The sequence below is a fragment of the Peromyscus californicus genome, unplaced genomic scaffold (assembly GCF_007827085.1).
Source record: "Peromyscus californicus insignis strain IS unplaced genomic scaffold, ASM782708v3 Scaffold_22__1_contigs__length_63687245, whole genome shotgun sequence".
Taxonomy (NCBI): Eukaryota; Metazoa; Chordata; class Mammalia; order Rodentia; family Cricetidae; genus Peromyscus; species Peromyscus californicus.
In genome coordinates, this window is record NW_026294525.1 from 22,272,826 (window position 1) to 22,297,497 (window position 24,672).

General features: G+C 42.2%; 1 protein-coding gene across 4 annotated transcripts in view; it reads right to left on the minus strand.

The window, feature by feature from the left end:
• Nucleotides 1–24,672, minus strand: part of Aig1 (androgen induced 1) — a 224,868-nt gene that overhangs the window by 1,035 nt on the left and 199,161 nt on the right. For 2 of the 4 annotated variants that reach the window (XM_052751080.1, XM_052751078.1), the window contains 2 exons: nt 9,037–9,200; nt 5,092–8,453 (listed from right to left, as the gene is read on the minus strand). In XM_052751080.1, the coding sequence (XP_052607040.1) occupies nt 8,374–8,453; nt 9,037–9,200 (244 nt within the window). In that variant the 3' untranslated portion in view covers nt 5,092–8,373. Of the gene's footprint in view, nt 1–5,091; nt 8,454–9,036; nt 9,201–24,672 lie in introns of those variants that run through there. The other 2 variants (XM_052751081.1, XM_052751079.1) reach the window with 1 other exon arrangement.

Here is a 24,672-nt window from a genome sequence, read left to right on the forward strand (position 1 = left end):
CATTCTCAAGACCAGGATTGGGGGTTTCTAAAAACCTAAGAGCTGCTCTTTTAAAATTTTATTATTTTTTAAAAGCCCATGGAGCCCTAATTAGCCACAGGAGCTGTTTCTGCTTATGTACAACGCGCGCGCGCGCGCACACACACACACACACACACACACACACACACACACACACACACACAATTTTAACTCTGCTTCCTGCCCCATGCTAGGGCATGAACCCAGAGCCTCAGGCATGCTAGGAATCACTGTACCCCTGACTATACTTCTGGTCACATACTTGTGTGTGCTGAAACTCAAGTTCTGCCTTGCAGGAGCCACCCATCCAGATCTGCTTTTCCTGAAGGATGTGTATGTACTGGATCAGAAAGGTTTTGTTTGTTGTCTGCAGTCAGTGGTTGGTGATGGTTCCTTTTCCTGGAGATGAAGTTGTTCAGGCTACTCTCATAAGTTATCCTTAAATCCAGAAATTCCATCTGCTCTTCTCCTTTTCTTTTGCTTCTAGATAAACATTTTTTTCTAATCTTCTCCAAAGTTCTTGAATGCTTTTTGTGTGTCTGTTTCAATAGCAATAACGAATAAAAGAATTCGAAAAACTGTCTTTCTGGTCCTGTTACTATTCTTTTATAAATGTGTAGATCTCCAAAGGTAGAGAGTTTTAAGGGCAAAATCTTTAATGATTTTGTCCTTAATTACAGCCCTACTGCTTGATAGTGTATTTTATAGTAGATGCTCAGCTAATCTTCATTGATCATAAACGCACGTAGAGGAGGCCTCTGGAAACAGGACTAGCAGAAAAGCAATAAACAACATATAGGACCCCACAGTGATCAATCAAGAAGTCCAATGTCAGAGGGTTGCAATTATTCTAGGGTTAATTAGGGATCGCCCTCCTCCACCAGCTTCCACTCCCAGCTAGCTTCATTGAGTCCAGAAGAGGCAGCAGAATGTGAGTCACTGCTCCGAGCAGGTATCCTCTCTCATGGTCGATTTTCACAGGTAAGGAACTGGCAGAGACATAAAATAGTTTCCAAGATACTTCCCACAGCTCACGGGAGGGAAACATCACATCTAGGAACAAGGGCTCGAGGAGAGAGGAGCTGGTTGAAAGGAAGAGTATACACCATGCCTCCCTTGTTGGGTGGGCAACCAAGGCAAATACAGTTAACAATACAGGCTCCCGTCAGACAGCACAAGCCTGACACCCCACCTCTGTTCCGTGTTCTCTACACAAGAGTAAAGAAGCTGGGGGTAGATGCGATTCAAAATTGTGCTTGTGTGTGTGTGTGTGTTGTTGTTGTTTGTTTGTTTGTTTGTTTTGTTTTGTTTCTCTTTGGTCCCTTTCCTCTAGAACATTCTGCAGTTGGGTTGATGCGGCAGACAGGAACTCATCAGAGAGCTGAGACAGGCTGTTCCTGCAGAACACAGGGGACAAGGCTGACCCAGAGGGAGGTAACCACAAATATCCTTAAGCAGGCAGATGGTTTCCACTAGGGAGTAGCGCTCAGAGAGTGAGAGCCGGGAGCTTCTGCCAGTGCTACAACCTGGACGGGCATTACAGAGAAGGGGCCTGGGCTTGCACATGGAGGCCTGGGCCTGACTCCCTCCCCTGAACCCCTCTTACCTATTCTCTCTGTCCTTGTCCTTGCCTCTTACTCTGGAGCACTCTTGTTTCTGGTCTTTTAAAATCTGACTCTGGTGAGAGCAGCTGCCTTAGTCAGAGTTAAGAGTTTAGAACAGCGTCTTAGGTGAAGGACAGAAATGCTTCAGGGGTCGTGGGTTGAACTGCACAATCATATGCCAAAGTCCTGACCCACAGTGCTTCAAAAGGTGAGAGAATGCCCCAGGGTGTGGCTAGACAATTGTTCCTTGAAGAAATTAGGCATCTGACTCATGGATCCAAGCAATTGCTGCAGCAGATGCCAGAGCGAGAGGCAGTAATCCAGGAAAACCTTCTGAAGGACCCTCTTCTCTGATGGTGTGGGTCTCCTCGAATTGCAGGAGAAACCAGCATTGTCTTTGAAAATTTTATACCCAAAGAAAGTACCATCCTGGACAAAAGGCTCAGACATAGCATTAAATGACATAAGGGATTCAGTCACTAGCTCTTCCTTGGTTCCACAGTACACCCCCCGCCACTCACCACCATGATCCCTGTCCAGAATTTGGGGGGAGGGTGGATCTTCTGCTCTTCAGGGGTTGGAAGGCAGGGCCCAACCCCTCTTTGTGAGCCTCAGGGCTACAGCATCCAGCCAAAGAGGATTATTCTCAAGCCTTTTAATTAAAGAAAATTTCCCCTGCTTGCTTTCAGATTTGCTTGGTAGCCATGAGTCCTTTTGCCTCCTTCATTCCTCTCGTTTAGAAGGGGACTGTATATCACAGACCTGCTACACCACCATGTTTTAGAAGGAGGTAACTTTTTGCCTGGTTTTGTAGGTTTACATGAACCTGGAGAACAATTTTGTTTTGGGATGAATTATGACCACATCTCACCCATACATGGTTTGTAGGTTTATATCATACTTCAGAAGAGATTCTTCCTTCCTTCCTTCCTTCCTTCCTTCCTTCCTTCCTTCCTTTTTTCCTTTCTTATTTATTTATTTATTTATTATTTATTTATTTATTATTGATTGATTGATTGATTGATTGATTGATTGATTGTATTAAAGAGTTGATACCAGAGTGGCTTTTGGGGGTTACTGGGATAAGAATGCATTTCACATGCGTGAAAGACATTTATGGTAGGGGGACTATTACAGGACGAATTATTTAGAGTCCCAAACTTGTGATATTGAATTCCTAATCCCCATTGTCTTAGAATAAAACTTTATTTGGATGAGGTCTTCACAAAGCTAACATGAAGCCATTAGGGTGAATGTCATCAAATATGACTGGCATCCTTCTAAAAGGGGGAAACTGGGAGACCATATCACATACAGGGAATGCATCTCTGAGCATGAAGATGAGCAACTACCAGCCCAGGATAGGCCAGTGGCAGACTTTTCCTTAAGGATCTCATGAGGAACCAATCCTGACTACATCTTGCTTTGAACCTTGTGGCATCTACACATGCCAGTCAATCTCTTCCTATTGTTTAAAATACCCAGCTTGTGGTATTTTATTAGAGCAAGCACAAGCAGTTCTCACAAATCTATCTTGAGTTACTTTATTTGTAAAAGAGTAAATGTTTGACTATTAATTTAACTTATTTTAAGGGCTTGTATTTCCTAGCAAGCAGGCCTGTTTTGTGTTTCTAAAACATGGAGATTCTGATAGTTCACTAGAAGTGAGAAGGTGCTGAACCTTGGGTGGAAGACACTGGCTTTGCCAACAATTACTTCAGTAGGTCACTCAAAGGCCTCAGCTGTCTTTGTAAAGCAGAGGGTCGGTTTAGATAATTTCTAGGACTTATCTCCCTAGCTGTAATAGTCTGCAAATGTTTTTTTTTTTCATCTTGAAGTTGTAGCATAAACAAACCAGAGGATTTGAGTCACTGGAGACCATTAAGGAATTCAGGAAGGTATTTTATACCTTATATGCAGTATTCCTTCTCATTGAGTAATTTTATAGTAACTGATTTGTGGAAACAGATATTTTATACTGTACTAAAACAATAGTCAACATGTACATGCACATACACATGCATATGTTCAGGTGTGTGGGCATGCACACCACACACACACACACACACACACACACACACACACACACACACATGCCCACACTGCTTTTAATCTGCAGTTTCAAACTCAATTGTGAAATTGACAGAGTTAAGTGCCAGATGAGAATTAGGGAAAGTTAGATGGGCATCTAAAGGTGGTAACTGATACTCAGTTCAAATCCTTGTTGACAGAAGGAACAGTGGGACCAGTGTCACCACATCTTAAAATACTTGATAAGGAGAGGAAGTCCAACTATAATATGAAAATTTCCAATTTTTAAATGTTGGTGCATAGAAAAATTCCACTACGTAGACATAATGAATTTTTTTGTTGGTAAATTTAAGATAAAGGACTAGAGAAATGGCTCAGTCAGCAAAGTACTTGCCTTGCAAACATAAGGACTCCTGGTTGATCCCCAGAACACAAATCAAAAAGAGAGGAACATAGTTGCATGAACTTGCAATCCCAGTTGCAGAGGAGGCAGTAGAGTGTCAGATGAACATCTTAAAACACACACACACACACACACACACACACACACACACACACACACACACAAACATACACACACACACACACACACACACACACACACACACACACACACACACACGGGGGCCCTGTTTCCACTTTTACCCTAGGGTACTCTTGAGGAGTGAGTGATAAGAGATTTAGATAGAAATATAGAAGGGACAGAGAAAGACAGAAACATAGGATAGCCTCGGGAGGGCCTGGATCCTTATCCACTGGCCCAGAACTTTATTCAAAAGGGCTTTTTATAACAATGCCAAGGGGTGAGGCAAAAGACCTCCCCCTTGCTAGATACAACCAAGTATAGACCCTTCCCAACACCTGGTACCCAGGCCCATGGTCCAATCATCTTCTTACGCCGCTTTGCTGGTAAAGCAAGCTGAGATTTCACTAGGAAACCTCTGTGGGCTCCCACAGGTTCCCCTTTCTTAATATTTTAAAACTCAAGGGAGGCTACAGAGCTTAACTCTATACAGCTCTTATTCCACTAAGAGCTTGCAAGTAGCTGGTATTACCACAGCAATACTCCTACTCCCTAGGGCTGCCACATCTCCAAGTAAAGGAGTAGAGTATGATAAAGATGGAATGTCCTTGTTGAATGGGTCTAAGTTGACTACAGAAGTCTTAGTTGCACCAAGCCCTTTTTTAAATAAAAAAAACTCTGGATGCAACTGCATCAAACTCAAAGACTCCCTTAGCTTCATCATTAACATTAACAGGTTAACATAATTCTAATATAAATATTATACACAATTACAATTCCTACAAACCTACATCCAAAAGCAATGCTCTCAATATTACCATTAACACTTTAAAAACTTTAGCAAACATCCAAAAACAATTTCTTAATAAAACTATACAAAACATAGGGTACATTAACACAACATCAGTCCACTCAAGTGACAAGAAAATATTTATTTAAAGTAAATTAAATAGATTGAAGAACATTAATTCCCCCTTTCCTTTATAATTTTTTAACTGCATCTTGAACCTGAGTAGAAAAAAAAAAACCAAATTTCTCTATTTAAACAGTTCCATTTTTAACACAAAACCAGTTCCATTAGCAGTTCCATTTTACAGAAACAGTTCCACAAAACAGTTCCATTTCAACACAAAGCAGTTTGTGAATAGAGTCTGTATATATAAGTAAAGTTTAAATTGTCCCAATGCAATGAAATCACTCTTGTCCATCACATTTCTTAAGTCTAAAAAATTTAAAAACACAGTTCTTTCACCAGTCTTAAAGTTCCAGGAAGCACTGGGTGGCAGTAGTGCACGCCTTTAGTCCCAGCACTTGGGAGGCAGAGCGGGGCAGATCTCTGTGAGTTTGAGACCAGCCTGGTCTACAGAGTGAGATCCAGGACAAGCGCCAAAACTATCAGGGTCTGGCTTGTCAGCTGCCCTTAAATCTTTGTATAGCTGTCAGTGTCATAATGACTCTGAAGTAAACAACTCCAAATATGAGGAGTCCCATAACTAGACTTTTTTTCAGTTCAAGTAAGCCTTTCTGAAACTTTCACTCTCTGCTACAGCTGCAATTTTTTGCAGTCTGTATCCTTCCCCTAAAGCCATTTTTGCTTCAAGGAAAAAGCTATTAGCTGGCTGGGGCAGAGTCCATTCAAAAGAGACTTTCTTACAGCCAGTAAACAGAAACTGCAAGGCTTTTGTTGCTAGCTCTGTCCATGGCCAGTTGTGGCCTCTGCACCCCTGCCTGTGTTACCTGCTCTGCTGGGAGTCCTCCTCTAAGAGTGTTGTCCTACTTGCACAGCTGAATATCACTTCAGGCTCTCCAGTGTTCCCTGAGCGCACTCGGACGCAGAGTGCCTGCACTCTGGCCCTCCTGGTGTGCGCCCTGTGGGCATCTTTTTATGGAGGAGGCTTTGTCTCTCACATACCTGCCATGGCACCCTGTGCTCTCCCTCTGCAGCTACCTGCTCAGCTCTCAGCCTCTTCCCTGGTGTCTCTGCCTGGGTACTGCAGCTCTGGAAGTAGACCTACTCTGGCAGCTGGGGCCTGAAGTTTTTGCTGCACTCCAAGCCTCTGTGAGCTAGCTTGTTAAGGTTGAGTGTACCCTCAAGCTATGTCAGTCAGGCTTCACAAGCACCCTGACTGATTGTGTTCTCCTCACTGTGGCTCCTCACAGCAGAAAGCATGCAGAACCCTGCTGCTTGTACTGTCTCTTGGGCATCTGCCACCTGCACTGGGCTGATGCCCCGCAGGTCTCAGCTGCCGCTTGCACTGGCTCTGGTGTCTGCCATCGTTGGTGGCTTCTGTGGCTTCTGAAGCCACTCATACTGCCAAGTTCACAGTCTACTAGGTCCTGGATGCTGCCCTTGGCATCCCAGGTCCAGCACTAGGGAAATTCTAAGCCTACCCTAAGTTCCTTCCTATTAAGCCTACACAATATCCGTACACCTAAAGCCTATTCTACCCTAAATACCTAAGCCTACATTTCTATGACTTACTTATACTATCATTTTCAAACCTAATTTAGTAGATAGATAGAGACTGAAAAAGAGAGAAAAAGAGAAACCTAGATATTATGAGATACATGCTGCAGCCTCACTTGACATCTTTCAGCCACTTTACTTTTACTCCTGAGAATAAAATACCGTCGCCTTTATTTTTCAATTCCTTATCGGCATGCCTCCTTATACCTGCGATCTCCCCTCTCTCCTTTCACCAAGTCTCTGGTCCCAGTTTGTGGCACCATTTGTGGGGTCCAGTCTCCACCTTTTCCCCCCAGGGTACTCTTGAGTAGTGAGGGATAAGAAATTTAGATAGAAGGATAGAGGGGAGAGAAAAAGAGAATCACAGGATAGCCTTCGGAGGGCCTGGATCCTTATCCACTGGTCCAGAACTTTATTCAAAAGGGATTTTAACAACAATGGCAAGGGGTGGGCAAAAGACCTCCCCCTTGCTAGATACAACCAAGTGTAGACCCTTCCAAACACCTGGTACCCAGGTTCTGGTCCAATCATCCTCTTATACATTCCTGCTGGTAAAGCAAGCTCAGATCTCACTAGGAAACTCCTGTTTCTCCCCCCACCCCAACACAGACACACAAAGACAGAGTTGAGGGGAGGCCATTAGTGGGAGGATGCTGATTTGACACAAACAACAGCTCCTAGGGGCTCCACTAAATAAATGTAGATACAATTAATCTCTAAACAGAAATAAGCTATAAAACGGTGACTGACTTTCATGCATGCCATGCAAGACAACAGGAGAGACCAGTTAAGCTGCACAGATAGTTCAGAAAACTCAGTGTCGCTGTTCATTTCTAACTCCTCATTCAAGGCTGCTGGAAAGCAACGTTCTTAGTCTGGATATTTATCTCTGCTGTTTAGGCCACCTTCTCAAGGCAGTAGCATAGGTATGGTCAAATGTCTGCCAGAATTGAGCATATCCAGGGGATAGAGAAAGCCAGAAAATTTTTTCCTGGACTGCACATACTAACTTAAATTTAACTACAGCCACTCTCTGAAGATGATGAAGCAAATTTTCTCTTTTTTTCTTTTTTCTTTTCAATTTTTTTTTTGGGGGGGGGGTTTCTCTGTGTAGTTTTGGTACCTGTCCTGGATCTCACTCTGTAGACCAGGCTGGCCTCGAACTCACAGAGATCTGCCTGGCTCTGCCTCCCAAGTGCTGGGATTAAAGGCATGTACCACCACTACCCGGCCTCAAAAGAGATGGCTCAGCCATTAAAGGCTAGGCTCACAATCAAAAGGATTTTTAAGGGTACCAAATAATTCTATAATTTAAAAGAGAAAGATTACTGCTTCTGTTGAATGGAGGAAATGTCATGAAAAGATTAATGTCTGGTTCTCCAAGCTGTGGTCTGAATGGATGAAAACTAGGGACCATTTAGCATTGGTTGACATGTTTACTCACACGGTCTCGGAAGAAGCACGCACAAAAACAATCTGATTCCGTGACTATGCAAGCACTACTTTATTAGTCAAGTGGACTGTGATTCAGCACAGTGACTGGCCCTCAGTCAGGTGCTCAACATTTGTGGATCACAGTCCACTTACAGGTGATATTGAGAATGAAGGACTGTGTCCAGAGAGATGTTCAGATCTCTCCGAAATCCCCATACCAGCCTCTGGATGTGGTTTCTCGCAGGATTCAGATCCCTACATGTCTAAGCTCTTGCTTTTCCACCTTCCAACGTTTATGTCTTTTTACATAGATTTTGGACAGGTTTGTCACAGCTTAGATTACATTGAGTGTCTTGCCCAGGAGGAGCCTTTGCTATAAATAGAAACAAAAGAGGAATCAAGTCAAAGGTTAAGGGAGCTTAAGCAGCAATGAAATATATTCTTTAATTGACTGCATCTCTCTGTGACCTTCCACTCTGGCAAAGGGCAGCACCTGGACTGTTTATAGTTCTGGCTTCGTAGTCATGAGATTCCTCTGAGGCTACCAAATCCATGAAAAGATGGCATAAAGAGTGAGATCTGGTGACTTTTAATGAGGCTCTTTCAGTAACTTACTATTTAATTTAGGGTCCTCTCACTATGGCAGAATCCTGTTAATCATAGCTGGCTTCACTTCTGTTTTCCTGTTAACACTGTATTTTTTTTCTCTATATAATTTTATGAGCATGCTTCCTTTATCTTTAGGTTTGGATGTTTTACTACCTAATAAGACCAAGTGAGAAATAAACCTTTCAGGTAACACTGCCAGCAGCTCCTAAATTACTACTGTGATAAAAAATGAAGCTTCCGTGGAGAGCCTGTGTGGAAGACTAAAGAGGCTGCTGCAGAAGTTACCCTCAGCCAAGGCGTTTGTAGGCAGTACTGTTCTTGTTTTACATGCCCTGAATGATACTTACTTCTCTGTGTATCCCAGATATAGTTGTTCAGCACTTCTCCAAGCAGGTACAGGAAATTCATTAGAATTGTTGTTGACCCAAAGAAGATGATCCTAGCTCCTGAGCCAATATGTTCCAGGAAAGGGTACACCCACATGCCGGTGACATGATGTATCCAGCACACCCTGCATTGGAATTGGAAAGGAGACAAAGATGGAGTTATGGCCATGGCCATGTCAAAGCTGTTGTGTTACAAATGCAAGCCCATCACACCAACAAGGAACTCCTGCATGGCTCGCACTCAGCCTGTTAATATCTTGTATAATTCTAGGACATTTACTCCAAGTGTGAAGTCAGCATTGGTCCATCAACACTAACCCAACTGCTGCCTTTCTTGGCTGGGTCTTTCCTCTGTGCTAGGAATCCTGTCAAGACCCCACACTGCACTGAGTGACACATCTCCCTAATCTCCTGCTTCCTGGCAGTGTCTTCTTGTCTTTAATGACACTTAAAAGGTTTTGGTTAGGTATTAGAAACTGCTGGGTGATTTAATACTGTTATACAACCCGTTTAATCTCTTCTTATACAATGGAACAATGGAGCATTAGGCAACCACCCTGTAATAAAGCTGACTGAGTATATGCCAGGTATCTTGCCATACCGTCTTTCAGTGAGACAGGGACATGAACTGCGTACACTGGAACCACCACCCCATCACCCTGCAGATACAGGCTTCCTGCTTCTCTGCTCTGCAGGTCCTGCATTCACGTCCCTTCTAAACATTTGCGCATGCACACTTGTAGTCATCTTGTTTCTGGGCTGGATGTTTCTGGCTCTGTGGGAGCAGCAACATCAACTAGCTTTGCTTCCCAGAGCTCAGTTGCAATGTCTGCTTCACTGTCGTGGTCCTAGCATGGCTACTGGTAATGGTTCGCTGTATTATTTGGCGTTTGTTCTTTTACCAAAGAGTACCAGTTTTGGAGAGTGAATAAAATATAAATACCTATTACGATGGGAAGAAAGGTGACTTTCTATACTTCAGTGTTTGGGGCTCCACTCTTTAGGAATGTGAACACACCCACCCACACAAAGGCTTCATTAGTGGCAGGAAGCCATGGAGCTTCACTACAGAGCTTCTATTATCCATGTGGGTAAAGCCCCAATTGCCACGGAGATGAAACTTACCCTGGTGATGATGCTGAAAGAATTTCACTTTTTAAATGAACCAAGTACGAACACACAGAGCCCAAATCATACATGAATACATTCACATGCATGTAAACATGTACAACACATTTATGGCAATTCTGCTTTATCTCTAGAATAATTCAAAGTGGAGACTGTAGCGCTTCAATACACTGTAACACATTAATAAAAACTCAGAGCATCCAAATGTTTGAAACCACCCATGTCCATCAAGAGATGAATGAATCTGCAGAGGGCTGTATATATTACACAATGGAATGTTATTTTGTACAAGGAAGAATAAAACTTTAGTACACACTACAGCATACTGAACCCTGAAAACATGATAATAAATAAGTCAAATCATAGGACAGCTTCTGACGACTCCATTTATATGAGGCACTAAATTAGGCAAAGCCCAAGACAAAGCACAATAGAGATCTCCAGGTATTACATCTCCATGAAAAATGCTTCCCCCTCAACACATGTATCGAAAGATCAGTCCCCAAGGCAGGAGTATCCTGTGGTGGGGCCTCTGGGAAGTGAATGACTCATGGGGACTTGGAGCTAATCAGTGGATTAACCCATTGATGAATTTTTAACTCAATTGGCTACTGGGAAGTTGAGGAGACTATAAGAAGTCCAATGGGAGGAAGTAGGTGGTTGGGGCATGGTTCTGAAGGGTCTACTTCACGGCTGGCCCTTCCCTCTCTCTTTCTTCCAGTCCCTGTGAGATGAGCAACTTTCTACCTCTCCTTGCTCCCTCATGAAAGCTGTCTGGCCAGCTGACCATGGACTGAAACATTTGAAACTGTGATGGATAATAACTCTTCCCATCTTTTAAATGGTTTCTCTCAGGTCTTTTGACACACTAATGGAAAGCTGACGAATAAACAAGGGGCTGAGGGGACTGCAGGAAACAGGGGTTTGTGTTGAAGGTGGGGGCTAGACATGATAACTATGACACGCGAGTGCACATCTAGAAATGGCTGTGTCCATGGTATTGACTTACTCAAGCCAAAATACTTCTATTAAAAAAAAAGTTAGGAAAAGAAATTTTTTTAAAGCCAAAGTACTTGTGAAGACCAATAGAAATTAAAGTGTTGGAATTAGACTGTGGAGTTGGGTATGACCTATTCTGCTAGTTCATGAATCACTGGCAGTCAGATCTTCCTTGTCTGGTTTTCGCTAAGGTAAGGAGGTGTTGTTGCAGCCACTAAGTGGCATCCATGTAGAAAATATGCAACATTCCCTCAACTTAATGTCATGAACTAGTAAATCATTTTTACAAATCAATTACAAAATTGTGACCTGACCCACTGTCAATGTTTCCTCCATTAGGCAAACTGGGGGTGCGATTCAGCTATAAATGTTAATTATACTCTGCATACCTGCTTCTGGCACTCCACTTGCCTTTGGTGGACTAGGCCTTTCATTTGCAGCTCATAAAGATCACTTCTGATGCCAGGTCTGAGGTCTGCTCCTCCTAAGACTATGTAATGCACTTTTGATCTCCATGGAACCAAAATACAGTGACAAATGATATAACCATGGCCATATCCTATGTGTCTTTAGATGACTCTCAAATTTATATCTCCAGGCTGGATCTTTCCTCAAACTTCAGAATTCCATGACCAGTTACTGTATCCATATCACTTGGAAAAATGACAGTTTCAACTTAAGCTTTCCATGTCTCATGCCTGTACTCTGATTCCTGTGTAATTGGGCTGTATACAGGGCGTTCACATGATCTGTTACCTTTTTTTTTAACCCTATAAAACCCCTATGAGGGATATTTATCCCCATTTCACAAGTAAAAAATCTGAGGCCAAGTTAAATAACACACACACACACACACACACACACACACACACACACACACACACACGAGAACTGGGAGAGCCAGGAAAGAAATGCACAATTGACTGCCCTTTAAAAGATTTTAATTATTCTTTGATAAATTCACACATGCATATACTGTATTATAATCATATTCACCCTCCCACTAATTACCCTTTCTTATCTCCTTCCCCTCCCTCTGGACCCTTTCTTCCCAACAAGTCCTGATTCTACCTTCATGCCTCTTCCTGAATGACCTTAATTAGGATTGCTTGCATGAGCATGGGTGCAGGGGATATTTGCTGCAGCATGGAGAACTGAAGAGTGGCCACACTACTGAGGAAAAAGCACTCTCCATCCCCCAGCCGCCATCAATTGCCAATAGCTCCCCAATTAGGAGTGGGGCTCCCAAAGCCCCTTCCCACCCATGCTTGATTACCTTCCTGTTGCTGGACTTGCTTTCCTTAAGGCACTTGGTATTGTCTTAAAATATTCATATTTCTCCCCCCTTTCTGATTTTTTTTTTTTTTTACTTAATAGGTCATCAAATCATCTCAGGTACAGAGTACAGATGCAGAAGTCCTGTTATTTGGGGTTACACCTGGATTAGTGTGAATGATATATCCACTTGTCCTAACAGGCTGTGATTTCATCACTTGTTTCCTTGATATTATCACAGTTAAATTCTCTGTGCAGAGATGACTCATGGCCTTGCTCATCTATGAGTGGAGAGTTCTTAGTTCTTGGATTGCCTTCAATTGCTGTCTCATCTTTAAAGCTTTCTCATCTAAGCGCCCAAATACCTATGCTTAAGGCAATGGCACTTAATGTTAAAAATGTTATCCTCAGAAATCAACAACCATGGTGTATGTGTGCATGCATGAATGTGTATACATAAATATGTACACACATATGCACATATTAATCAGTATTAAAAGGCTTCTGGACTACTTGCTTTATTAAATATACCTCTAATCCACTTATTTGAAACTTACAAGTTTTTAAAAATGTCATGTATCCATGTCTCCATACACATCCATGTATCAAAGTCTCTTTGAGCACTTTGCAAACAGATCCAGCAGGAAACGAGGCAGAGGTAATGCCTGTCCTTGTGAGTCCAGTCCAGTGGGAGATCAAGCTATCACAAGAGCACTTCTGAGGATGGGCACAGTTCCAAAGGGCAGGAGCTGGAGATGGCTCAGTTGTTAAAGGCTAAGGCTCACACCAATTACAAAGGCCAGGAGAGGAGTGCCCCGGGTGCATAGGGATTATTTCCCCGCTCTTACAAAGATGGCTCATGTACAGCTAGTCACACTTGGGTAGTCTCTTGCATGTTCAGCTTTCTTTCAAGCCATTCTTTCATAGCCGATATGGTCAAAGGCTTTCATCAATGTGCAATAAAAAAACTTTCAACAATTTCATAACCATTGTTCTTTGTCTCTCCTCTCCACGGCAAACTCTGAACTGGTGACTATTCACTGACTCCTCATTCTTATATTATACTGCTCTTCTGCCAACATAACTTAATTCTTTTAAAATATATAGTCATATATTTTATTTTATATGTTTGAGTGTTTTGTCTGAATGTATGTCTGTGCACTATGTGTATACTGAGCCTGTGGAGGCCAGAAGAGGGCATCAAATCCCCTGGAAGTGGAGTTCCAGATAGTTGTGAGATGCCATGTGGGTGCTGGGAATTGAGCAGAGGTCCCCTAGAAAAGGGCTCTTAAGCGCTGAGCCATCTCTCCAGTCCCTCAGCTTCATTCTTGGATGTCCTAATACATCATGCTGGCTGGGTTGAACACCATTTCTCTCTCCTTTTCCCCTCCTACAATTTTGACCTCTTTTTTCTCCTTCTGTAAGCTCACTATTCATTACGTTAAATGTAGATTTTATAGTTTTAAGTATAATACTGGTTGGTCTGCATGCATGTAAGCACACCACCTGCTTGTCTGGGGCCTTCAGAGGCAAGGGGAGGGTCAGATACTCTGGACTGGTGTTACAGAGGTTGTGAGTCATGAAGTGCATGCTGGGAACTGAATCTGGCCCCCCCCCCCCGAGGGAACAGTAAGTACTTTTAATGCTGAGCTGTCTCTACATCCCTGGACTTTCCCTGAAGCTTAGTTTCTAACCCCCTCCTCTCCTTTGTTTTAATGCTATACATTCCCTGTTGATTCATTCATGGCCATGGCTTCACCCCCACCACATACATAGATATTTCACAAACTTGTATCCCTATCCAGTTCTCTTCCATGTTCTAGAAAATAGTCTCAGATCTGAAAGCATTTCATTTTGCACAGCTTATATGTACTTCCAACTTAGTCTATCTACAGCCAAAGTTATTGCTATTTCTTGCCAGACCTCCCGAATTCCTCACCTCTGAGAATGGCTCAGTTTTGCAACTCACACACCGGTCAGCATTTCCCCCTTTCTTCATAGTCAATGCCCTGCCCTGTCTGGTCAAGGTTACCTCAGGCATCTCTGCAAGACATTGATATTCTTTCAATTTCTACCACCATCTTAAGTTGTATGACATTCATCTCAGTCCAGAAGACTCTAACGGTTTCTCATTTGTGTCTTCTTCTCTTTTCTCCACTTTTCTAACTGTCACAGTGGGCACAGTGAGCTTTCTCGATCAGAAACAGGAATACATTATTACCCTGTGTCCGTGCTTTTTAACCTGACAGTGCTCCTCCATTCATTTTCGTTACAGAAGTGGAGGGACCTGCCTCACAATGGCCTGCACCTGTCCGTTTGGCTCGCTCTCACTCCTTTATCTTGCTGCTCTTTATACTCTAGTCAGACCGATTTTCACCTGGTTCCCAGATTTTCCATGTTCCATCCTTGCCACGTGGATCTTCACGTGCATCTCTTTCTACCTGTGCTGGTAGCTACCCATCCTACAGACCAGTGACGTTGTACTTATCTTCAGATTGTCCACTGTGACAATTGTGCCGCCATCACTTAGGAAAGCTCCCCCGATCTGCCAGGTTAGTTCAAATGTAAGTTCTTAGAGAACCAGAGATCTTCTTGATTTTTAAAGCTCTTTGACTAGTACTTAGATTTGAGCGATAACTTTACTTGAGGCAGAGCACACATTTTGTGGGGTGAGAAGCTGTGTCTTTCCTTGTCACCTTAGCACTTAGCACCATGCCTGTCACAAAACAGGAAAGTAAGTAGTTGACGGGAAGTCAGTTAAGCTGTGACAGATGGGAGAAGAATTAGTTGATTAAAGATGGGAGAAGAGAATTTTCTAGCTAAAAGAAATATCTAAAGACCCAAGAAGAAGGGAAAACTCTAAGAGTGTCAAGAAGAAAACATTTTTGCTGAGACCCAGGATCGAGTATAGGCGGGGCTGGTGTCAACCTGTGGGTGGTCTTTAATCATTCAAAAGCTAGACTACCAAGCATGGAGAGAAAGAAGCCTTTGGCGCATATTAAATAAATGTGGGCAGATGGAACTGAAAACCAATTCTATCCAAAACAGTGGTGGCCTAGATAGAAGTGGTAGTTCTTGGAAATGAAAACTAATGGGTAGTTTCATAAGCTATGTAGACCAGTATCTATCAAAGTGTCGGTCATAAGCAGTGACATGCTGGAGATGGTAATGAAGACTAATTGTTACATATTTAGGTTGTTTGTGAGCTGGTTACATGGCAGCTTGGATTCAACCATAGTGGGACTGTTTACAGAAGAGCAAACACTATATATCAGGTGTTCCTTCCTCTGTTCCCTGAAGCACTGGTTGTTCAGGATTCACCAGTAACCACTGGTTACAAACATTAAAAACAAAAACAAGATAACAGAATAGAAAAATTCACAACGGCTTGCATATGATGATCAAAACGGGCTTGCAAAATGGAAGTTTCAGTCATAAGGAAATGCATGTGTGAGTATGTACACACACACACACACACACACACACACATCCTGGCTAGGTCACAACACAGTGTTTTTTTAAATTCATAGTAAAAATTCAAAATAAAAAGCACTTATTTCAGAAACAGAATTAGAGGACTTGGTGATTGACTGGGCTTATGCTGTGAGGCCACTGAAATGAGTTAAGGATTAATCATAGATTCCTGGCTTGATGAGCCAGGTAGAGAGGGCTGCCATTTCCTGAGATAGGAAATAATGCTGTAAGGGAGCTGCCTTTGGGGGATGAGGAGTTTTGTCTGGACACGCTCAGTTTGAATGTCCAAATGTTGTCCAAGTAGAGTTGTCCTGAAGGCTGGTAGTTCCATGGGTGGTAACACAAACATCAAGCTCATTGGCAACAAGATGATAGTGGAAGCTGTCAGCCAGACTGTGATCGTCCAGGTGAGAGTGTAGAGAAAGCATCAGGAAAATGGGTTCCCAAAAGAGCTCCCCAAAAAGTAACATTTTAAGGGGCAGATCAAGGAGAATGAGACTAAACATCGAAACGGTGGAATGTGGGCGGGAGCAAGAAAGGGAGTGTGGTTTCCTGAAGCCAGGGAGGGGTTCAAAGATAGTGTCTATTAACACAGAAACCGAGAAGCAACAGTTACTAGGAAGATGCTTTCCACTAGTAACATGGAAGCAAGGACATTTTCAGGTGTGTGTGTGTGTGTGTGTGTGTGTGTGTGTGTGTGTGTGTGTGTGTGTGATTGAAATCTACTTGGACATTGACTGCCTATCACATATTGATGAGAATTTAAAACAAACTGACCTTCTCAAATTCCATACCTCATTTGGCCACACGGGCAAAGTCACCTTGTTTCAAAAATCATGAGCTGGGACAGTGACAGGAGGCTCTGAGACATCCTAGTGAGGGTCACGTGTCCACCTTTCCTGTTCTGGCTGTTGCCCTTATTTATTCTGAGTGGACAGAAGTAGCTATTGTGCCCCCCAGGAACCTTTTATTTTCCTGATTATCTAAGAGGATTAAAAGGTTACTGTTCAAATTTAGAGAAAGAGCTAGGCAGCTTGAAAAACACACAGGATATAGACCCATGTTCAATAGCAGCTCATAGCCAACTACACTTCTAAGCTGGGGACAGGCACTGTGCTTTCCAGGACCCCTTCTTTGGGGGAAGGTGTTACATTTATGTCATTTTTCCAGCTGAGGACACTGAGGCCCAGAGAGATGAGCAGTGGAGAAGCTGGGACACACATCTTAGTAGTGCAGTTCGAAGCTTGTATGGCTGACTCCTCTACTGCTCCAGAGGCCAGCCTGTGACGGATGGGAACAGGACCTCCAAGCCTTTAATATGCTTAGAACCCAAAAGATGGTTTAGGCATGAAATCTCTCTATAAAGTTTTTCTTCCCTTCTGACTATACAAGCAATTCACATGATCACTGTGGAAAACTGTGTGAGAAGCAGAGATGTTGCAAAATGATAGATAAATCACTTTTTAGTGAAGTTTTAACACAAGATTGGATGTCTTATAAAACTCAAGCATCAGATTTTATCACTTCCTTCGAGGAGAGGGGAAAGCGCTGCAGGGATGAAGCACCCTTCAGAAAAGGCAATGACGTATCCCTTAAACAGTCACACCACATTTAGCCTGTGGGGACTCACTACACTCATCAGGCATCGGCCTGTGTCCTGGGTAGGGCAGAGTGTGGACATCAGCTTCTGGCTAACTGTGTCTCTCCACTCTCTGATGCTTCCGAAGGATGTTTCACAGGCAAATCTGACTGTAAGCTCACATCTTGACTGAACTGTCTGTAGATACATTCCGTTTGAGGACTATTCTGAAGGTCCCATGGACTTTCTCCCCAGTACTGATTTCACCAGAACCTGTTTTATTGCATTTTGGGAACTCTGGAAGTTTTCTTGTTATTCTGTTTATTATTTATTTATTTATTTATTTATTTATTTATTTATTTATTTATTTATTTTGTTCATGGACGCCTTCATTTGTTTAACACACGAGTCTCCACTTGTGGGGTAAATGGTAGTGGCATGCGTAGGTGTGGTTATGAGATTGTGGTGTGGTTAGTTTGCCAAGACTTGCTACTGAATCGGTAGAGACTGTTGGGCTATGTGAAGGATGCTTGCTTCCATTGAAAATGGGCTCAAGTTCTCTCAATGAGGTATGAGCAGTGCTAGAAAATGCATCAGTGTACAGACAAATACCAAGCAGAAAAATTCACTCTGAGTAATGTTGAAATACCATTTAGCTTACAGAAACAACTGCAGAAGCCAAGTTTTGCACATTAGGGGTGTTTTTCAAGGAAATACCTTAAGATATAATCACAATGTAACACTCATTAATGATTTCTTGATTATTTTCAATGAAGCTAGTCCCACAGACCCTGGGAAGGCTTTCTGGTCACCCAGTACTCAGTGCTCAGAAGGTCCTAGACTTAAATTAATGATCCACAGTCACCATCTTTAATTCTTAATATTTTTTTTAACGAAGGGCCCTCTTACTATTCTTCACTGGGCCTTACAAATTACATTGTCCTGTGTATGTAGCTATGTCTTCTACACTTTGGAACAACTTCTAGTTCATTTATGTATTTTTGGGGTCACCTTGAACATTACGGAATGTCTTTTATCCCATTTCCAGGTTAGTAGAGAAGTTAAAACACTGCCTCATGATATGATCCAAATATGTGAATGAGCTAGAAGCTGACACTGAGAATAGAGAACACAGCAGAAACACGGGACTGAGTCCATAATTAAATAGTGATGTGACTGGCAGATGAGATAGTTATTAGCACCACCAACTTAAGTTAAAGCTTTTTAAAAAATATACGAGCAAATCAAACGAGCAACCCCAAAAGCCTCCCCAGGGTTTCTCCTTATGTGGAAGTATATAACATTTTCCTGTACTCCATACAAGAATATTTTGATGGTTACAAGTCCCTCCACCCATCCCTAGGGAAAGAGGCAAATTGTGCAAGGCTCTCGGAATGAATTCCTGTCATGAGGTCATGAGGGAATGTGTTTTCTTCCTGATTCTAAATCACAAATATCGCAGTGATTTATCCATGAAGGCAGGCCAGTAATCGACTTCAGAAAGTTTTCCTTTAACACATCTCCTGGCACATGCCTAAACTGGTTGCAAATGATCCGTTCCCATCGAGTCCCACTCTCTCCAGTCTACCTGATTTTATGGTGATGTTTTCCTGGAGAGAATTCAATCTGAATTTCAATCTGAATTTCCCTCAATAAAACTCGGGGCTGGCTTTTCTTAACTTTAATCACTTGGAACTTCTCAAAGCACACAGGTGCCAAACATCAAGTTGACACATCGAACACCGGAGGGAACATGTGTTCTTTCTGGAGGGGGCGGGGTGGGGACTCAGCAAGGGACCATGACGATCCATGGGATCATCCGAGTTGGCTGCTGAGAGGAACCACACATTCAAACTGGGAGGCCAGGAGAAACTGTCTGGATTCCACAGCAGACAGCATCATTTTGCACACTTTTGCAGAAATTAACTTCGCTTACCACTCTGACCCCTCAGCGACACTAAATGCTTTTATTTAGAACAATTAAAAATTCCTACTTGTCCTCTTGATTTCCTGTTCCACCTCTCATTTCTCTGGATCAGTGGTTCTCCACCTTCCTAATGCTGTGTCCCTTTAATACAGTTCCTCATGTTGTGGTGACCCCCCCAACCATACAATTATTTTTGTTGCTACTTCATAACTGTAATTTTTGCAGCTGTGATGAATCCTAATGTAAACATCTGATATGCAGGATATCTGATATGTGACCCTGGGAAAGGGTTGTTTGACCCCCCAAAGGGGTCGAGACCCCCAGGTTGAGAAACACTGCTCCGGAGACTCCTGTTTTGAGCAGTGCCCAGTGTCACACTGTATGGTGAGAACGTCTCTGCCATTGCCACAGCGGTCCTTCTCCCAGCGAGAAATGTTCAGTTTACTTATTTTTTCACTCAACATATACATAACAAGCCTAAGTGATGTCAGAGATGGGAACACAACAGTTTGTGAAGCAGACGTGGTCTGTGACCCAGAACCAGTGGTCCCAGTCTCAGAGCAACATGGCCCTCGTGGGACCCGTGACACTCCCACTACTGTGCAGGACAGTTGTAGAAAGTTGGTGTTTCTTTCGAAAGTTGACTTAATGTTTGTTTGTTACTCTGCATCAAACAATCAAAAGTTCTAAAAGCTTTATATTTCAAAGAGCAGACACTCCCTGCCTCCGGAACTGTAGCCCTTACCCTCCTCCTCATGGCTGGCTCTGCCCCTCAAGGAAAGCCACACTTAATTCTTTCAGCTAGTTCTTCTTGCTTTTAGCATCTATTTATTTCTTTAAAGAGTGCGCTGTCATCACCCCACCACTAGCTGAGGAACTAGTGCATTTGATAGTTGCCGTGAGGACACACTCAGTTTTCTTTAATGATACGACCTTTGACAGGATGATCACACACCAGGGCAGGCCCAACTCCCCAGAACAGCTGGGTAACACAAACTAGAATCAATGGGGAAAGAAGAAGAAGAGAAAAGAATTAACCTCAAATTTGGGTGGTGTCCTGGCTAGTTTTATGTTAATTTGATACAAGCTAGATAGAGTCTTTTCAAAGAGGGAATCTTAATTGAGAAAATGCCCTTATTAGACTGGCCTGTGGGCAAGGCTGTGGTCCATCTTGTCAATTGGTGATTGATGTGGGATGGTCCAGCTTACTGGGAGTGATGTCGCTCTTGGGCTGGGTGCTAGAAGAAAGCCGATTGAGCAAGCCATGAGGAGCAAGCCAGTAAGCAGCACTCCTCCATGGTCTCTGCTTCAGTTCCTGCCTCCAGTTTCCTGTCCTGGACATAAAAGGTAAACCCTTTCTTCCACAAGTTACTTTTGGTTATGGTGTTTTATCACAGCAATAGAAACCCTAAGTACTACAGGTAGAAAGGGATGGAGGACCATGATGGGAGGAGGTTGGGCTTGAATATGTTTAAATTTTTGAAAAGGAAATAAAGTGTTAAGTAAAAAGAAAACAACAGCTTAAAGAAAAGAAAAAGTGCTCTGTTGGTATGGGATGGGACGTTCTGTGAGGTCCACAGATCTCCAGTGCTGCTCAAGTCTATCCCCATATGACTCATTTTCTGTCTGCACATCTGTCTATTGACACTGAAGTATTGATGTGTTCTACAATGATTGGACTGTCAATCATTTCTCCCTCTAAGTTGTAATGTTTGTTCAACATATTTAGATACTTGAATATTAGGCACATAATATTTATAATATGCTAATTCTTCCCATTGATTTGGTCCCCTTATGATATGATAGCACTCTCTGGCTCTTATAAGCAGATTTTGACTTAAAGTCTGTTCAATTTGACACACACACACACACACACACACACACACACACACACACACACGTATTTTCCCTTTGTTCCTCCCTTTCCTCTGTCTCTTCCTTTCCTTAATTCTTCTCTTTTTTATTTTTCAGATAAAGTCTCAGCTCATACTAGCTTCAAATTCACAATTCTGCTGCCTCTGCCTCACAGTGTTGAGATTACAGGGACATATTGCCATACCCAGCTACCTCTGTTTTTTTTCAACAGTCATTTGCATGCCATATCTGTTTGTACCCCTTCATGTCCACATTCCTATAACATCTGCCCTAAAGGTGCATGGAAACTTCCAGACAACTTCCAACTAGAAACCTTTAGCCTCTGATTTACTTTAGTACCTCAGTCCTGGGTCCTCAGTAATCACATTTATGCCTAAATACCTATTAATTTCTATACTCCATTCTACTGAAATTTTCTTATTTAAAATATTAAAAAGACACAGCTTCTACATGACAGAAGCTTCTATATATCTCCATGAATGTAGCACCCACCTAAGCCATTTATATTGAATATTAAAACTATAAGTAAAACCACGCCACCACCTGTGCAGATTGCATGATTGAAGTAGGGAAAGAGAAGTACTAAAGATGGACTGGTTCATAAATGTGTTCAGATCTCCCAGCCTATAAGAGTCAGAAAAGAAAATTAAATGAAATCAGATTAAGAGTTTTATTTCTCCACTCATCTCAGAGGAATGTGTGATGTTTTACAGGACTGAGTAGCAGGACGATGTGGAGCCCTGGTAAGTTTTCTTTGGCTAGATGACTGAATATTATTTAATGTCACTGTTAACTTCTTGAAGAATAAGAAGGCTGCAAAGTCCATGCCGTATATGCAGCTAACAGATAAAAGCATCAGTTTACAACGAAAGGGAAGAGATACCACAATGCATTTATTTTAGGTAATAAGGATCATGAGGAAACCCAGGTGTTGAGACTCTGGGAAAAACGAACACACACTTGAACTCAACACCAACCAAACGTTTTCATTCTTCAATGTTGTCCTTTCTTCCATAATGTTACATTGAATTCTTACTATCTTTGAATTACAAGCTTGTCTACTGTAAGAGGCAGCTATGTTAAATGGTTTTACTTCTCATTTAGTTCTACTTATCTCTATAGCAATAATAAGAGATGACTGGAGGTCATTAACATGTCCTAAGATCAAAGGGCCACCAGTCCTCCTTAGCAGATCACTGCTTGAAAAGAAAACCCGAACAGACATGCTTCACCTTGGTGCAGCACCTGGAGACCAGCCCTGACTACCAGCGCTACCAATATTCCATTTTCTTTTCATTAAGCAGTAGCACGGTGAGTAGTCAGATTCGATCTGTTAGAAATGTGACAAAAGAAGGCTGCTACCATGGAAACCTACCTGATGGCCTTTGTGGTGAGCTCCCTGTTACTCAGATGCTAGCAACTTCATACAATACAGGGCTGGTCAATGTTGGCCATGCAGCTTCCTCACAAGAGCCCTGATAAATAACATTAATGAATACCTTGAATGTGGCAATCTGAAGGAACATTATTTTTGTCTCAGCTCATCATTAGATAGGCACAGTGGACCATGCCTTAAGATACACTTTGGACTGCAAAGTGAGAGCCAATTCAAGACCATTTCCCACTATTTATCTCATAAAAACAAACTACATCATTGCTTTAAGGAATCACATACTGAGGAATAAACTATTAAAAGATAGAGAATCATTGTCTGCTTTTGTTCAACAGATCAAGTTCACTTAATTATCGGTGTATCAGTTACTTCTATATGGTGACCCCTTCAAGGAAACTTCCACTCAAAGGCTTAGTGTACAGTGTTATAAATCTAATTTTATTTTCTCTGTGTGTCTATTTCATTTACTCAAGTCTAGGCAACATCTCTACTGATTTGATATACGATTAAAAACTTTGATTTCTATAATAATTTGGTAGGTACCTTTAAGAAGTAAGTGTACATAGTCAAAATTTTAACTGAGTCAACAAGTCTTTGTTGGTGTTAGGGGTTGGCAAACTGCTAGTAAATTGTGTCTGTTAGGATACTATTTCTTTTATTATTATTATCATCATCATTATTATTGTGTATGTTTGTGTGTATGCTACAATGTGAATATGGATACATTGGGTGTCTGTCCCCATCTCCTACCTTTTGAGACAGGGTATCATTTTTGCTGCAGAGTATGTCAAACTAGCTAGCCTGCATGCTTTTGGGGGATCCTCCAGTCTCCACCTTCCAGCTCCCCACAGGACTGCTGAAATTACAGATGCATGCACTTCCACATCTGTCCTTCTGTGGCTTCTGGGGATTCAAACTGCCACTTGCATGGCAAGCACTATTCCTAGGGAGCCATCATCCTAGCCCTTCAGAGGCCATTTCTAAGGATGGGTTAGATGTGAAATCCTGGCTACTACCATGCATTTCTCCGTCAGTGTGCAGCTCTGTAAACAGCCTCTTTCTTTCTTCTACTTGTGTTGAGAAATTATCATTGAGAGTGGAATGCTCGGTGTGGACAACCGAAAAAAAAAATGAGAAAACTGATAATTTAATCATTTCTAAAGACTCATTCTCAACATTTTCTAGAAAGAAAAATATGTTTTGACAAACATTACTTACTCTAGTTCTCACTTATTTTTTTGAAAGATATAGAAATTCATCTCTGAGGAAATGCAACTGCCAGTGTGTGGGAAAGGCACCCACCATCTGTTCTGCCCTGCATCTTAGCTTCTTCAAAGTGCAAGGATTCAAGCGATCTATTAGTTGTTGCCTTTTTTTTTTTTTTAAGACAAGATCTTCCTTTGGCATTGACATGAAAATCTTCCCACTTCTGCCTCTAAGTGCTTGGATTATAGGTGTGCATTGTGATGCTGGCCTGGATTGAAGTTTTCGACAATATACACTATCCCTTTGTTCCACTATTAATTATTTTGACTTAGCAAGTTCCTTCCAGACACCAGGCATTTCCCCGGGCCATGTGACTAATAGGAGAAATGCCATAGCTCTTGCCCATAAGATTACAGCCTAGTTGTGGTGTAGTGTGGTGTATGGGTTTGTCAAAGCTGTGCCACTGATGATGTTGTGAGTCCTTGAAAGGGGAACCACAGGTGAGTCACAGTGCCAGAGAAAATTTCTTGTAGGACACAATATCTCTCTGATCTGAGATTCAAAGATAGATTAAGAATGATTGTGAGGCCCAGAAACAAATAGTTGAGGCAGAGCAATGAACCTGTTTCCGAGGTGAGTTCACGGAACTTCAACTAGTGTAACAGAGCTGATAGGTGGAGCTCTGAAGAGGAGGCAGACAGAATCTCTTCTTACAGTGTTCTCTACGTTCAGCCAGGAACT